General features: G+C 27.8%; 1 protein-coding gene across 3 annotated transcripts in view; it reads left to right on the top strand.

Annotated features, from left to right (window-relative positions):
* Positions 1 to 15741, top strand: part of LOC119605663 (E3 ubiquitin-protein ligase TRIM9) — a 233776-nt gene that overhangs the window by 205974 nt on the left and 12061 nt on the right. Inside the window, exons 2-7 of one of the 3 annotated variants that reach the window (XM_037958905.1) lie at positions 4210 to 4305; positions 7165 to 7296; positions 7380 to 7481; positions 8829 to 8988; positions 11025 to 11387; positions 14713 to 14852. In XM_037958905.1, coding sequence (XP_037814833.1) covers positions 4210 to 4305; positions 7165 to 7296; positions 7380 to 7481; positions 8829 to 8988; positions 11025 to 11387; positions 14713 to 14852 — 993 coding nt within the window. The remainder of the gene's footprint in view (positions 1 to 4209; positions 4306 to 7164; positions 7297 to 7379; positions 7482 to 8828; positions 8989 to 11024; positions 11388 to 14712; positions 14853 to 15741) is intronic. The other 2 variants (XM_037958906.1, XM_037958907.1) reach the window with 2 other exon arrangements.

Below are 15741 nucleotides of genomic sequence, written 5' to 3'. Positions count from 1 at the left end.
AAGGAAGTATTTTTTTTCTCACTTTAATATTTTAAATTGTTACAAAATATTGTAATTTAATTCTTTAATTTCCAACCACCACCCCTTTTGATAATCGTAAGAAACAAGATTACCGCAACCCATGTTAAAGTCTTTGTTGTAGTCATTAGCTAAACAGCATGTTTTTCTAAGGATTTACATCCTTAAGCAATGCTTATTATTAGAGAAATGCTATTTTTCAATTACCATTATTCTAACATTACGCCAAACCCAATCTTGTCCGTCAACATCACCCCTTAATGTCGACTGCCTCCTCTTTTAATGTCATATTTAAACTTTAGTGGGGTTATGGAAGCTTTCCTGTCTATTCATACAATATTTTGCTTCAAAACTGTTTATGTCCATTTAAATTATGTTGTTGCTAACACTGTTATTGCTACTACTGCTTCGGTTGTTTGTTGTTCAGGACAATACGTGGTGGCAACAAATACATATACAAATAAACAAACAACAGGACTAACATTAGGAAAATACTTATGTAGATGATAGCAACAACATCAATTTAAACAGCCTCAAGTGCAACAACCAACCATCCATCCTTTACATACTTTCCTTTTTCTAACCTTGTACTTGAATTTTGTGAGGAACAAATACATATGTATATTTGCAATGTGTATGAAAATAAATCCTTAGTCTAGGTATGGTTACAAGTACCCTGTAGTTCGAGGTGTACAAACTTTTAATTCACTTGTCAACCAACGTCTGAAAAGGGATACCATGACTCTTCTTAAAACTGCTAAGTATTGAAGAGGGCGTTTGTTTTGTCCTTAACAGGATATAGAAAAGTCTGTTTAAGAGTGAAAGAGCGCAATATATGAGAGTATGTGGCATTAAGTAGACTAGATGAAGAAGAAAAGTGTTGCTAACAACATGAATTGTTTAATTACAATAATAATGTTTTTGGCCCGCAGCATTTGTTGTCACACACACACACACACACACACACACATACATATGCTTGCTGCCACATACACACTTATATTAATGAGGATGTTTGTAAGAGAAATATGTACGTTGTTTAAGTACAAATGTCTATTCTGTTCCTGTTTCAGCTTTAGCAGAGTTGGAAACTTTAAAGCTTTTTGTGCTTTTCATAACTTGTTAAAAGCTACTGAAATCCAATTTCTATTATGAGACTGAAGTGAACACCAATTTGTTAAGTTCCAAGTCCAAGTAAGCACTTTCGCTTCTCAGGGAATCAATAATATCCAGTTTCAGTTATTTGTGCTTTTAGATGTTACTGCCCTAAACTTTCCAAACCTGTTCTCTTACTTTCTGGCAAATATTGTGTCTAGTTCTTCCCTTTTTGTAAGAGTTTGATGATGAGTATTTTGCTGTAGTATTTAGAACATTTCCTGTCATGTTCAATGTTGTAAATTTTCCTGTTTTTATTTAAAGCCGGTTTTTTAATACCCATTTTCCTATTATTATGGTTTGAGACCATAAGGTCGCTCGGTTGTAGCTCCGTTGTTATGGCTGTTGAATTCATTTAAAATATTGTTTTAGAAAACTTTTGAATGGTGTATGTTTTAGACAATGATTTCTCTTATTTTGTTCAAAAAATAAAATTTATTTTTTTAATGAAAAATTTGCCAAAACAGAAGAGAAAGAAACAGTACAGGAAGAGTTAATTTAAATCTAATTTTTAATTAGTGGATTGTGTTTTTGTTAAAGACATTTCTTAATTAAGTTTAAGAATTTTTATTTATTTATTATAAAGAACTGTTTTCAACATGAAGATGTTATCTAAATAAAATTGTTTTGAATGTTGATTAAACGTTAAAAATTTTTTAGTAAATATAAAAATTTTTTAGCCTTAATGCAAAATGTGTTTAAATTAGTGAATACACGAATTTTTATCTGAAAACTCTCTCTCGCAAATTTGAAAATCAATTTTAAGCAATTATCGGCACAGAGTTCTCTCATGAGCATTTCCTCTTGCTTTCACACGTGCATAAACTCACAAAAGTGTCTCCCTCTTCCTCTCCTGTTAGCAGATTAAAAGTTTTTTTACATAGACAAGCACAGAGGACATTTTATTTATTTCTCTCTCTCTCTCCACCAAAAGTTGATAAAAAGTTTTTTAGCTTACACAACTTTTCTTATATTATCCGTTAGTTCTCACTCTTCCTACAAGGTACATATGGTCTCAGTCTAAATTCTTGAACATATGTATGTAACTCTTTTATGTCAACTCCTTCCCCAAACTCTTTGCATTTTGGTTTACTTGGGCCTCAATCTGTATCATCCTGGGACTAAGCGTCCTCTTCTCTGATTCCTTGAAAATTCTAGTTTGTGACAATTATAGTGATGTTAGGTTAGTCCACCTTCTAAGTGTGTGACCAATCCAGCGCCATTTGCTTCTCTAAATGTCAATAGATGAAATTTGTTGGCCATTTCTTTGCGTATAATGTGGATCACGGCCAAAATGCAACCTCTTTGCCGAAAAAATTTGAAAAAGTTAAAACTTTGAGACCAATTTACACTTTTCTGACCTGACCTTAGATTTTCACCATCACATTTGGGAGTTGAGATATCGTGTCCTGAAGTTTGACAAAACGCCTTTTTTGGGCCTTTTGGGAAGTCGTAACAGCTCTAAGATAACTTTATTTATAAAATGTTGTATGACATTTGAAAGTCCATTAAAAGTCCTTTAAAATAGAGGCCTTATATCTTCTTTCTTCTTCGAGATATCTTCTATAAATAAAGTTGTTTTGGCGCTGTTACAACGTCTAAAAAAGCAACTTTTAGAAAAGTATTCATTGGGGTCTGGATTTAAAATTTGTTGGCCTGTGTTATCGATATCCTCATCCGATCCCACACCCCTATTCTGCATTTCGATTACGCAACGATCGAAAAAAAGTTATTCCATCAAAAAACTGAATCGTAAGAAAAAGAAGAAGCAATTCCAATTCGTTTTAATGCTTTACGAATATGTGTATTCTGCGTTACGATCGTACCTACGTTTTTGTTGTTGTTTATGTGCCGGAGAGTCGAATCGAAATGCAGAATACCAAAGTTGCCAAACGGAGAAAATTTCGATTCCCATTTAAATGCTGAATAGGGGCGATAATAATCCCTGAATTAGTACAGAATTAGCTGACATTTTCTATTTCTCTGGCACCAGTTTTAAATAAGTCCCGAGAGGATGTATTGATAAGATTTTTGTCTTCCACACATTAATTTTCAAACCAAGTGTTTCCACCGCCAGCGTTACGCTTCGTAATTCCGCCTCTAGATTTAAGTAGCTGCGCACCAGTAGACATGTACGGTCTGGATCAAGGTCTTTCAAAGATCATGTCCAGAATTATGTATATTAAATAGAAGTGGTTCCTGTCAAACACCTTTTTATCCTTTTAAGGCTCTTTAAGTATGTCAATGAACTTCAAAGTATATCATGGCTTATTTTATAAGATCGCTGTTTATATTGTGGGGTCGTCTTCAGTCATTCATATTAGATTTTCTCTGTCTTAAAATTATGAGATCCTTTGGTTCATTTAACCAAATTTAAATGTTTTTGGAAAAAGTCCTTGTTGTTTGTACAATCTTGTCCACTTATTTAACTTGACAACTTTTAGAATTTTCATTAAAATTCGCTTTATTTTTATAGTTTCCGGCAACAATTCATTCGTTTGCTATTATTTTCCTTTAATTTGTCAACAATTGTGTTCGCATGGAAAAAAAGATAAAAAAGTTTCCATTTCACGCCTTTTATTGTTCCTATTCAAAACATTTGCTGCGTTTTTTTCTATAAAATGAAAAAAAAAAATACCAAAAGAGAACATTATTGTTATGACTCCGGGCTTTTGTGGTTACTTTTATTATAATTTGTTGAGGCGCAAAAATAACATGAAACCCATGACTCATACAACTAAAAAAAAAACTGAACAGGAAGGAAGGAAATTTGCAAAAAGGATACAACAAAAAAATTATACTAACAAATAATAAAAAAAATCTGTTTAAAAGCATTATTTTAACACTTCATAAAAAAATCAGAAAATAAAACACTTTCTTTTTATTTGAATTTCTTTATAGCAATTTGTCACTATAACTGACATTATGTTTTTTTTCATTTATCTGAATTTCTCTAAATATCTTTTAATCTTTTAAAATTTACATTATATTCTTATCTTAGTTTTAATATATTTTTGTCTTTTATTTTATTTGCAGACGGAACTTTCACACAATCTGCAACAATTGTCAGAGAAGGCACGTTCAACAACAGAATTTATACAACGGCTAAAGGGCATGAGTGATAAAGTGACGGTAAGTTTTACTTTCTTATGTTTTTTTTTAATTTTTACTCAAAGTCTTTTTAAAGGAAAAACTTAATCCTTTAGGCATTTTTTTTGGAAAACATTGCTTAAACAAACGTTTTTACACTTAAAAACAAACTTTTTAATTGTTTCAGTTAAAATTTTCATCATTAATTTTGTGTGTTTCTTTGCAAAGGCCTTAAAAAGCTTAAAATTAAAACTAAATAAATAATAAAAAGCATTCTCAAGTAAAACAGTTCTAAATTATAATTTCTTAATTAAGTAAATGTTTAAGTCTCAAGAGTGTGTTTTTAGTCATGAAATTAAGAAAAAACAGTTGTTTGCTTTATTTTCCTCTTTTGTGCTGCTAGAGTTTATTTTCTTGCGAAAATATTTACATCTAATTTTAATGGCACTTAAGTAATGAAATGCCAAGTATACAGACTTAGTTGGGTATATACGACCTTATGGTTCTGTACCTATTAAATTCTGTATAACAGATCAAATGAAAATTTATTTAGGATTAAAAATTATATTGCATAATTACCATATTTGTAAGCATTGGGATTGTGTTTACCCAGCAGTTCGGAGGGACAATTCCAAATTACCTATTTAAGCTACTATCAAGGGTTACCTCTAGCCACCGACTTCCCGGATTACTGGCTATTTTATCATGTGCTTGTCCTACCAGTAACTCAACTGGCACTCTATAGTTGACGAGGATATAGTCAGAAAGCTAGTCCAATAGAGGTCAATACACGGCAATGAACATTTTTGTTGAAATTTGTTTTTTAAGTGTCCACTGTTCTTTCGCTGCTGTCGCTTACAAAGTTGACACAAGTGACGACTGTCGTTTACAAAGTGTACATTCATAAGGAACCTGGTGGTTAGACGTTAGTTGGTTAGTTAGTTAGTTAGTTAGTTAGTTAGTTAGTTAGTTAGTTAGTTAGTTAGTTAGTTAGTTAGTTAGTTAGTTAGTTAGTTAGTTAGTTAGTTAGTTAGTTAGTTAGTTAGTTAGTTAGTTAGTTAGTTAGTTAGTTAGTTAGTTAGTTAGTTAGTTAGTTAGTTAGTTAGTTAGTTAGTTAGTTAGTAGTTAGTTAGTTAGTTAGTTAGTTAGTTAGTTAGTTAGTTAGTTAGTTAGTAGTTAGTTAGTTAGTTAGTAGTTAGTTAGTTAGTTAGTTAGTTAGTTAGTTAGTTAGTTAGTTAGTAGTTAGTTAGTTAGTTAGTTAGTTAGTTAGTTAGTTAGTTAGTTAGTTAGTTAGTTAGTTAGTTAGTTAGTTAGTTAGTTAGTTAGTTAGTTAGTTAGTTAGTTAGTTAGTTAGTAGTTAGTTAGTTAGTTAGTTAGTTAGTTAGTTAGTTAGTTAGTTAGTTAGTTAGTTAGTTAGTTAGTTAGTTAGTTAGTTAGTTAGTTAGTTAGTTAGTTAGTTAGTTAGTTAGTTAGTTAGTTAGTTAGTAGTTAGTTAGTTAGTTAGTTAGTAGTTAGTTAGTAGTTAGTTAGTTAGTTAGTTAGTTAGTTAGTTAGTTAGTTAGTTAGTAGTTAGTTAGTTAGTAGTTAGTTAGTTAGTTAGTTAGTTAGTAGTTAGTTAGTTAGTTAGTTAGCTTGAAACCAAATGCGAAAAACACCTTGGCCTATATCGGGACTGTGCACTCTTTAACCAGTGTGTCCGGTGGGAATCGAACCTACAGCCACCAGCCTACTAGACTATAATACTAACCTCTATCCTATCGAAGCTTCTTTGTGAAAATAACTACCTCTTTGGGATGCATTGGATAGAAGGACGTCTTATGTCTTATTTAGATGATTTACTTAGTTCGACAAGATCGTCTGATTGGATCATTGCAGAGCCTTTTCTTGGGGGACTTGCATGTCGCACGCCTACGTGATCAAGCCACAAATATCCAATCCTTTTCCAATTTAAGATTGCAAAATATCAGCCAATTTCTAAAAGGAGACTAAGCTTTACAGAGCTTTAACTTTAAATTTAAAATATTCGTATAATTAAGCTTAAAAATTTTAAAATATTGAGCATTTAATTTGTAGACATAAAATAAATAGTACTTTTTTACTTCTATTTTATTTTACTACTTAAAAAGCAGCATAGAAACTTTCAACATAAAATCTCCAACTAAAGTAAAAAGTACACAAAAAGTGGAAAAAACTCAAATTGTTTGCAAAAAGTCTTTATGGGTTTTTCTGTCTGACGTTAGCTTTTACCGACCAGACATTTGCTTTAAGTATTTAAGTTTTTTTTGTATTTTCTTTTTTAATAAACTTACAACAATTACTTTTGATTTACCTGTAGTTAAAAAAAATAAAATTAAAAGAAAATTAAAAATGTAAAAGAAATGGCGCCATGTTTTTATATATATATTTTGCTAAAGACTTGTTAGATTTCCGTTTTCTTGGAGTTTTTCTTTGAGTTTATATTTAAGTATAAAAACATGAACATTTTGTGTGAAATGAAATACGCAATATTTTTAATTAAATTTTATTTATACTGCAGCAAAGCGACAAGGCCATACACCTATGTACAAGGTATATACATATGTATGTATAGCTTTGTCATGAGGTTTTTATTTTAATTCCAATTTATATTCATTTACTTCGAAAATGTCGATCTTTATAGTCGAGTCCATGTCGGTCTATTGGTTAATTTTGCGTCCGTCTGTCCATATGTTAATTCAAATCGGTTATTCTAAGGCTCTAAATAACTTAACTATAACATCGGATACCTATTCTTTAAACTGAAGGGTATATCTTAATCGATATTGCCATTTGAATATGTTGCCATAAGTTTCTTTTTTATAAACTTCTTTGGATATTTATTTACATGTGCTTTTTTTTCTTCTACCATTCGTTTTCTTCCAGGAATCCTGCATAGAATTTGAAAGACTGGTGGCCGCACAATGTGAAGCCCTAATACAAGCCATACATGATAGACGTGAATATTTATTAGAAGCAATACGCATGGATAAAGATACTAAAATACGAATATTAAAGGTAAGTACTTACAGAAAAGCTATTGATTGTGTATTATATTAATTTAATATAATTAAACTTGATTTTTTTAATTTCTTTTACAGGATCAACAATCAAATTGTACTGGAAAATTACAACAAACTACAGGTCTAATACAATTCTGTATTGAGGCATTAAAAGAGACTGATAGTGCTGCATTTTTACAGGTAAATTAGAAAATACAAATTATAAACTTTTATTAGAATAAATAGAAATATTTTATTATCTCAACTTCTAAGTAGATGTCAAAGCTTGATTAATATGTAAAGCTTTTTAAGACAAGGTATCAAAGTTTGTTAAATTTTTATTAAAATTTTAAGGTTTTTAAGTCTTAGGGTCAAAGCTTTGTTAAAAATTTAAAGCTTTTCGGGCCAAAAGGTCAAAGCTATGTTGAAATTTAAAACTTTTTAAGAATTTTTTTTAACCGAACTTCAAGATGAAAAGCTTAGTATAAGTATAAAGCTTTTGTAATCAAGAGGTCAAGGAATGTTTATAATTTAAAGCTTTTAAAGTTCAAATTTTGGTTAAATTTGTTAAGTCATGCGGAAAAAGCTTTGTTATTGGTTAAAGAGTTTGACTAACATAAATACAATAGGTCAAAGCTTGGTTAAAATAATAAAGCTTTTAAGGTCTAGGACTTAAAGTTTTATTAAAATTTTAAGGTTTTTAAGTCTTAGGGTCAAAATTTAAAGCTTTTTCGGCGAAAAGGTCAAAGCTATGTTGAAATTTAAAACTTTTTAAGAAATTTCTTTAATCGAATTCCAAGATGAAGTAAAAGCTTGGTAAAAATTAAAAGCTTTTTAATTTAAAAGGTCTAGGAATGGTTATAATTTAAAGCTTTTAAAGTTAACAAGTCAAATTTTGGTTAAATTTAAAGCTTTGTTAAGTCATGCGGAAAAAGCTTTGTTATTGGTTAAAGAGTTTGACTAATATATATACAATAGGTCAAAGCTTGGTTAAAATAGTAAAGCTTTTAAGGTCTACGACTTATTTAAATTTTAAGGTTTTTAAGTCTTAGGGTCAAAGCTTAGTTAAAATTTAAAGCTTTTTCGGCCAAAAGGTCAAAGCTATGTTGAAATTTAAAACTCTTTAAAAAATTTCTTTAATCGAATTCCAAGATAAAAACTTTTTAATAAATTTCTTAATCGAATTCCAAGATGAAGTAAAAGCTTGGTAAAAATTAAAAGCTTTTTAATTTAAAAGGTCAAGGAATGGTTATAATATGAAGCTTTTAAAGTTAACAAGTAAAATTTTTGTTTAATTTAAAGCTTTTTTAAATCAAACGAAAAAAGTTTTGTTACTGTTTAAAGCTTTTTTAAGCCAAGCGGAAAAAGTTTTGTAACTGTTTAAAGCTTTTTTCGCAAACTCCATGAAAGTGAGCTTTGAACTTTAAAATCTTACCATTTAAATTTTAAAATCAAAGCATAGATTAGTTTTCACTCTCTATAAACACTAATAAAATTTAAATAATATGTAGAAAAACTAACAAAAAACACAACATCATATCCTTTCAGGTCGGTTCCATGTTAATAAATCGCGTAGCCAACACCGATATGACTTGGCATCAGGAAGTAACAAATGCTGCACCCCGTGTTTCACCCATAGTCGATTTAACCCTCGATGATGCTTCCGTTTTACGAGCGATTGATAATTTAAATTTTATACAAATGAAACGTAAGTATGAGAATAAATGAAAATTTTTTACCAAAAATTTTCAATCGAAAATTAATATACAAGGGAGCGCTCCTAATTATAGAAATAAATTGAAAGTAATAAATTTTAATTAGAATTTTAGAGTAATATTGCACAAACACTAAAGTAGTTTTAACTTACACTTTTGAAAATTTTAGGTTTGTTAGGCTAAAAATTAATTAAATTACTAAACATTTATCTAGTTTTCAAACGATACACACATCCCCCCTTGTTCTTGTTTCAAAACATAGTTTTTTTTTTTTTAAATTTATGTTAAAACATTAAAATCACATCATGTTCTGTAATTAGTCACTGGTTAGTTACAGTATGTGAGTGATACCTTTTTTACACTAAACTAAAGTGTGTGTGTGTATGATTTGGGAAGACCCCTTAAAAACCACTTTGGCTTACGATCTACACAGCTGTGACAAATCACTTTTACTATTTAGATTTTAGTTTTTTTTTCTCTACACAACCCGAAAATAAGATATCATTTCAATATTGTTTGTTTTGTTTAACAAACATTTATTTTGAAATATGAGAAGATTTTTTATTTTGTCGAACACATACCAACACAATTTTAACAGCAATATTTAAAAACTAATGACACCATTTCCAATGTGAAAAGATCGTAAACAAAAAAGTTTTATAAGTAAAAGAATTTACGAGATAAAGTTTTCATTTCATCTGAACAAGAGATCCTTTTTAAGAAGCTTCTATCATAAGCAAAAGCTTCATTAACAAGAAAAAAAGCTTTATTTTAGCTGAAAAAGCTTCTTTTTTAACCAGAAAAAGTATTTATTTCATTAGAAAAGTTCTTGTCATTCCTCCTTTCATCAGAAAACAGTTTTTCAACTCACCAATAAAAGCTTCATAATAAAATCTTGAACTTCTTTTTTATAAGAAAAAGCTTTATCACCAGGAAAAAGTTTTTTTCATTAAGAATGGCATATTTCATCAGTTTTTCATCAGCAAAATATTTCTTCAGTAGAAGAAGATAAAGCTTCTCTTTTGCTAGAAAAAGTATTTATTTCCTTAAAAAGTTGTTTTCTTATTAAAAATTTCTCCTTTCATTAGAAAACTGCTTTTCAACGCACCGATAAAAGCTTCGTAAGAAAACCTTGAACTTCTTTTTTGCTAGAAAAAGCTTCATCACCAGAAAATTTCATCACAAAAAAGCTTTTTTCCATTAAGAATTGAATATTTCATCTGCTCTTCATCAGGAACATACATATTTCTTCAGCAGAAGAAGATCTTTCAGATAAGAAAGCTTTTTCGAACATGTATGCGCTAATTTTCTAGAAAAAAGCTTTTTAAACTAAAAGTATTTTACAACAGAAAAAAGTTTTTTAAACTAGAAAAGCTTTCCTCGCAAGCAACAGTTTCATTTAAAAAGCTTTCTCAAAAAAAGTTTTCATTTCATCATTGAAGAGCTTTTTTCATTAACACTCGCATTTTTCATCAGCAGAAACATATTTATTGTGAAAGGGAATAAGTTTTCATTCGAAAAAAAAGCTTTTTTTACCACAAAAAGCTATTTTCTGTAGAAAACTCACTGCACAACATATAAAGCTTTTTCACCGGATTTTTTCACATAATTCAAAATTTCACCTGGAAATGGTGTTAATCAACACAAAACCATAAATTATAAAACCACAAAGTATTAAGAAAATTTGTTTTACTTTATACACCAAACAAAAACTAAAAGTAAAACTTTTTTTATAAAAGAAAAACAACCACAATTTTTCCAAAAAAGCTAGTTTTAAAATTAACTATATTTATATAATATTATAAAATAACAAAAAATTCAAAATATTTCTACTTCTTTCTCTTCATTTTTCTTTAACAACATTACATGCTGCTTAAAAAAAATAAAAATTTAAACAATATTTGTTACAACACAATCATAAATCAAATCAATTTTCATCAAATTATGTATTATATAATAAACAAAATTATCATCATCAATTATTTGTAAACAAAAAAATGATATAAAAATCCATAATCCGCTTTTATAGCTGCTAAAGATGGCGATGAAAGATTACCAGCAGGTGAGATGCTAGATGATCATTTAATCAGCAATACAACATTTACCACATCCATACTATCCACCAATACAGTCATCAATACCTCATTATTAGACAATACAACAACAATGACAACAACAACAACACCACCACCTTCTACAGCTAATTCGGGAATAATATCAATACCATCAATGCCAACCAGCTTATTGTCGTACAATTTCAATGAAAATAATAAAACCTCAACATTACGCTCCACCAAATCCAATAAATCATCATCTTCATCCTCCTCAACATCAATATCCCTGAAAATGAATGCATTTAGAAAATTAATTAACTACGATGAATCGATATCATGTATGCATTATTTTCTTATTTTTTTTTTATTAAATTTTCCCACAACATTTTTTTTCACAAAATTGTTTTGTTTCGTTATATTTTCATTTCTTCAAATTGCAATTATTTTGTTGTTTATGTTTCTGGTTCATTTGTTAAATGTATAATTTGTGTTTTAATAACTCATTCATTTTCATACACTTTGTGTGTTTCATTCATATTTTTCGTGTCTAATCGTTTATCATGTTCTTTGTGTTCGTTTTACTTTATGATATTGCTTTAAGTTCATTTTCGCTATTATTTAATATCCTCTTTTGAATTGTGTTTTTTGTTAATTTATTTACTTGCACTTAGCTTTATTTGTTACTAAACATTATTTGGTGTTGGGTTTATTTTTTAAGAATTTTATAAGCTTACTATTTTATTAAATATGCGAAGGTATGCGTAATTAACAATCAATTTTCTTACTTAAGGGAAATTTACCAATAAATGCAATATATTTCTTAAAAAGCTTTCTGAGTAAACGATTCAGTAATAATAAAGCTTTTTATTTTAATAAATATATAAATCCAAAAACTATTTTAACTGAAAGACTTTATTCACTTACAAAGCTTTTTCTAAAAAAAAAAAACTTTTTTATAAAAAATATCCATTTTGATGAAAAAGCTTTTTAGGTATTTTCCCAAAAATTTCATATTTTTACATAAAAGCTTAAAAAATAATTTTCCTTGAAAAAGATTTTTCAGTAAAAATTAAACTTTTTTAAAAAATGAGCTTTTTTCAATAGAAGCATTTTTTAAAAAAGAAGCTTTTTAAAAAATTAGCTTTTTTAAGTAGAAGCTTCTTTTTTTAATAAAGCTTCTTTATTTGTTAAAAAAGAAGTTTTTTTAAATAGAAGCTTTCTTAAAAAAAGACTCTTTTTAAAAAAAGAAGCTTTTTAAAAAAAGGAGCTTTTTTAAAAAAAGTTTCTTTTTTTCATATCTTTACATAAAAAGCTTTTTTTCATCAAAATTTATTGTTTTCTACAAAAGTTCATTAGAAAAAGAAGCTTTTTAAAAATAGAAGCTGTTTAAAAAAAAGAAGCTTTTTTAAAAAAAGAAGCTTTTAAAAAAAGAAGCTTTTAAAAAAAGAAGCTTTTAAAAAAAGAAGCTTTTAAAAAAAGAAGTTTTTAAAAAAAAGAAGCTTTTTAAAAATGAAGCTTTTTAATAAAAAGCCTTTTAAAAAAGTAGCCTTTTTAAAAAAAGTCTGAAAAGCTTTTTTTCATAAAAATTAATTGTTTTCTAAAAAAAGTTCATTCTAAACTTGTTCATACTTTTTTATCATACATTTTCCTTTTTATTAAATAAGCTTTAGACATAAAGGCTTTCAAAACTTATTTTACTTGAAAAAGCTTTTTGCTAATAAAATATAAATATTGCACTTAAAATTTTTAATTTTTGTCTTATAAAGCTTTAAGAAATAATTAATCTGAAAAGCTTATTTTTATTAAAATTTATAAAAAGTTTTGCTTAAAAAGCTTTTTCACAAATTTAAATTCACTTTTCGGCTTTATTTATAAAAAAAAATTATTTTAAAGCTAAGGCTTTAAAAATAATTAAAATGAAAAAGCTTCGTTCATCAAAATCGAACTTTTTTAACAACATTCCTCTTCCAAAAGCTTTTTCATACAAAAAAACTTTTTTAACCAAAATAAAGACTTAAAATTATTAACATAAAAGCTTTTCCCTGAAAACCTAAAGAAAACTAAACCACCTTAAAAAGATTCTTCAGTCAAAAAAAAAAGAAAAAAAAACTTAAAAAAAAACATTTACAATTAAAAAGGTTCTTTAATCAAAATAGGATAATTTTTAGAAGCAAAAACTTTTTTATCAAACAAATTTATTTTCGACCAAATAAAGCTTTTTTCACTAAACTATGATTTCATATATAACTAGTGATATATTGTCTAAGAGAGCTTTTCACTGAAAACTTGAAGAAAACAAAACCAGCTTAAAAATTCTTTTTTCACAAAAACGTTCACTTCAGTCAAAAGAAAACCTTTTTTATCAAAAAATTGCTTACATATACAAAGATATAATGACTAAGAGAATCGAACCAGCCAGAGTCAATCCAGAGAGACCAAAATAAAAACTTAAACTAATAAATATACTCTCCGATTATAGATCTAGCAAGTTCAAAGCAACATCCAAGCTTTGAACTTGCATTCTTCATAAAAAAGTAATTTTCTGATTTAGAGAATAGGAAATATTTATAATAATTATTATTTTCCATTTAGGGAAATGTAATTTGTAATTCTTTATTTTCTTTTCCATTTGCATATTACAAAAACTTTTGTATTACTAACCTTTTAAGTTAATATATGAGAATTTCTTTTATTGTTAAGTACTTTTATTTATACCACATTTTATTCATATCAGTACTTCCTACTCCTTCCTAATACTTTTCTAAGCAAACACACTCCATTCTAGATAAAAATTTATTTGTTTTATATGACATTTACACCATAAAAAAGTAATTATTATTTGGTAAAAAATGGAAAAAACAAAACAGCAACTCCAAAGGTTGGTTGGTGTACGTTTTTCCGGTTTCCGGTTACTTTAGTAATTTCTATAAATTTTATACTTTCGAACTTGCTACTGGCTACACGGAAGGTTAAAACAACAACTTACATAACACAAACACATACATTGCAAAAAATAACAAAAAGGATCCTGCTGTGTTAATGTTGTTTTTGTTACAGTTTTTTTTTTTTGTTCGTTTCATTTGATATTACTACACCTAAGTTCCGTTTCCTATTATTTAATGGTTTCTTAAGTTCATTGTTTAAACTTGGTGTTATTCTATTCCTTTATGTTCTTTAATTTTCCTATTTCTTTCAACAAGGATTGGTTTTTTCTTTTTTATGTTTTTTTTTCGTTTATTTCAAGAAATATAAATAATGTTTTTTTTCATTTCTCTTAGTATTTATAATTTATTGTTTATTATACCCTTAAGTCATAATAATTAAACTGTATCATTGTAGTTAAAATGTTAAATACTTGAATTTACATTTACTAATATTTACACTAAAAACATAAACTTACACTTTTACACACAAATATACTTACTTTATTCTAATAATATAATAACAAAAACTTCTATATAATTTATTACATAATTTACATTTATGCTAAATAACAACAATATTATTGTTTATTTTTCTTCCATTTCCTTTACGTGTGTGTGAACAAAACATAATCTCGACTACAAATTTCTAATATTTCTCGTTTTTCCCTGGAATGTAAATGGAAAACTGTAAAATTATATACAAATTACAAATATATGAATATATATATAATAACTATAGCTCCACAACCTCCTGCAATTATACCACAAGATTGTTCAGCGGAAAATAATTCAGTTACCGTGGCGTGGCAGGCGCCAAATCATTCATTTGTTGAGGGTTACGTTTTAGAACTAGACGATGGCAGCGGTGGAGAATTTAGGGTAAGTGTAGAGAATGAAGTATGTACATTTTATTTGAATGTATAAATAATAAATTATGTTTCAAATATGAATCTATAACAGGATTCGAATAGAGTGCATTTGTCAGTATTGCTTAGGAATATGACACTATGTTTCCAGACAAAATTTCTCTGTAATTTTTTGTATTTCTAGGAATTGTAAAATTTTAAAATAAAATTTTCATATAGCTATCCTTAGATAGATAGATAGATAGATAGATAGATAGATAGATAGATAGATAGATAGATAGATAGATAGATAGATAGATAGATAGATGGATAGATAGATAGATAGATAGATGGATAGATAGATAGATAGATAGATAGATAGATAGATAGATAGATAGATAGATAGATAGATAGATAGATAGATAGATAGATAGATAGATAGATAGATAGATAGATAGATAGATAGATAGATAGATAGATAGATAGATAGATAGATAGATAGATAGATAGATAGATAGATAGATAGATAGATAGATAGATAGATAGATAGATAGATAGATAGATAGATAGATAGATAGATAGATAGATAGATAGATAGATAGATAGATAGATAGATAGATAGATAGATAGATAGATAGATAGATAGATAGATAGATAGATAGATAGCTACTAGCTAGATAGTTAGCTACTTAGCTAGTAGTTAGCTACTTAGCTAGTTAGTTAGTTAGTCAGTCAGTCAGTCAGTTACTAGTTAGTTAGCTTAGTTTAGTTAGTTAGTTAGTTAGTTAGTTAGTAGTAGTTAGTTAGTTAGTTAGTTAGTTAGTTAGTTAGTTAGTTAGTTAGTTAGTTAGTTAGTTAGTTAGTTAGTTAGTTAGTTAGTTAGTTAGTTAGTTAGTTAGTTAGTTAGTTAGTTAGTTAGTTAG

The sequence above is a fragment of the Lucilia sericata genome, unplaced genomic scaffold (assembly GCF_015586225.1).
Source record: "Lucilia sericata isolate MDLA Ls3-8-SP2 unplaced genomic scaffold, ASM1558622v1 Contig000507F_arrow, whole genome shotgun sequence".
In the NCBI taxonomy this organism is placed as follows: Eukaryota; Metazoa; Arthropoda; class Insecta; order Diptera; family Calliphoridae; genus Lucilia; species Lucilia sericata.
This window is presented reverse-complemented; position numbering and strand designations above follow the sequence as displayed.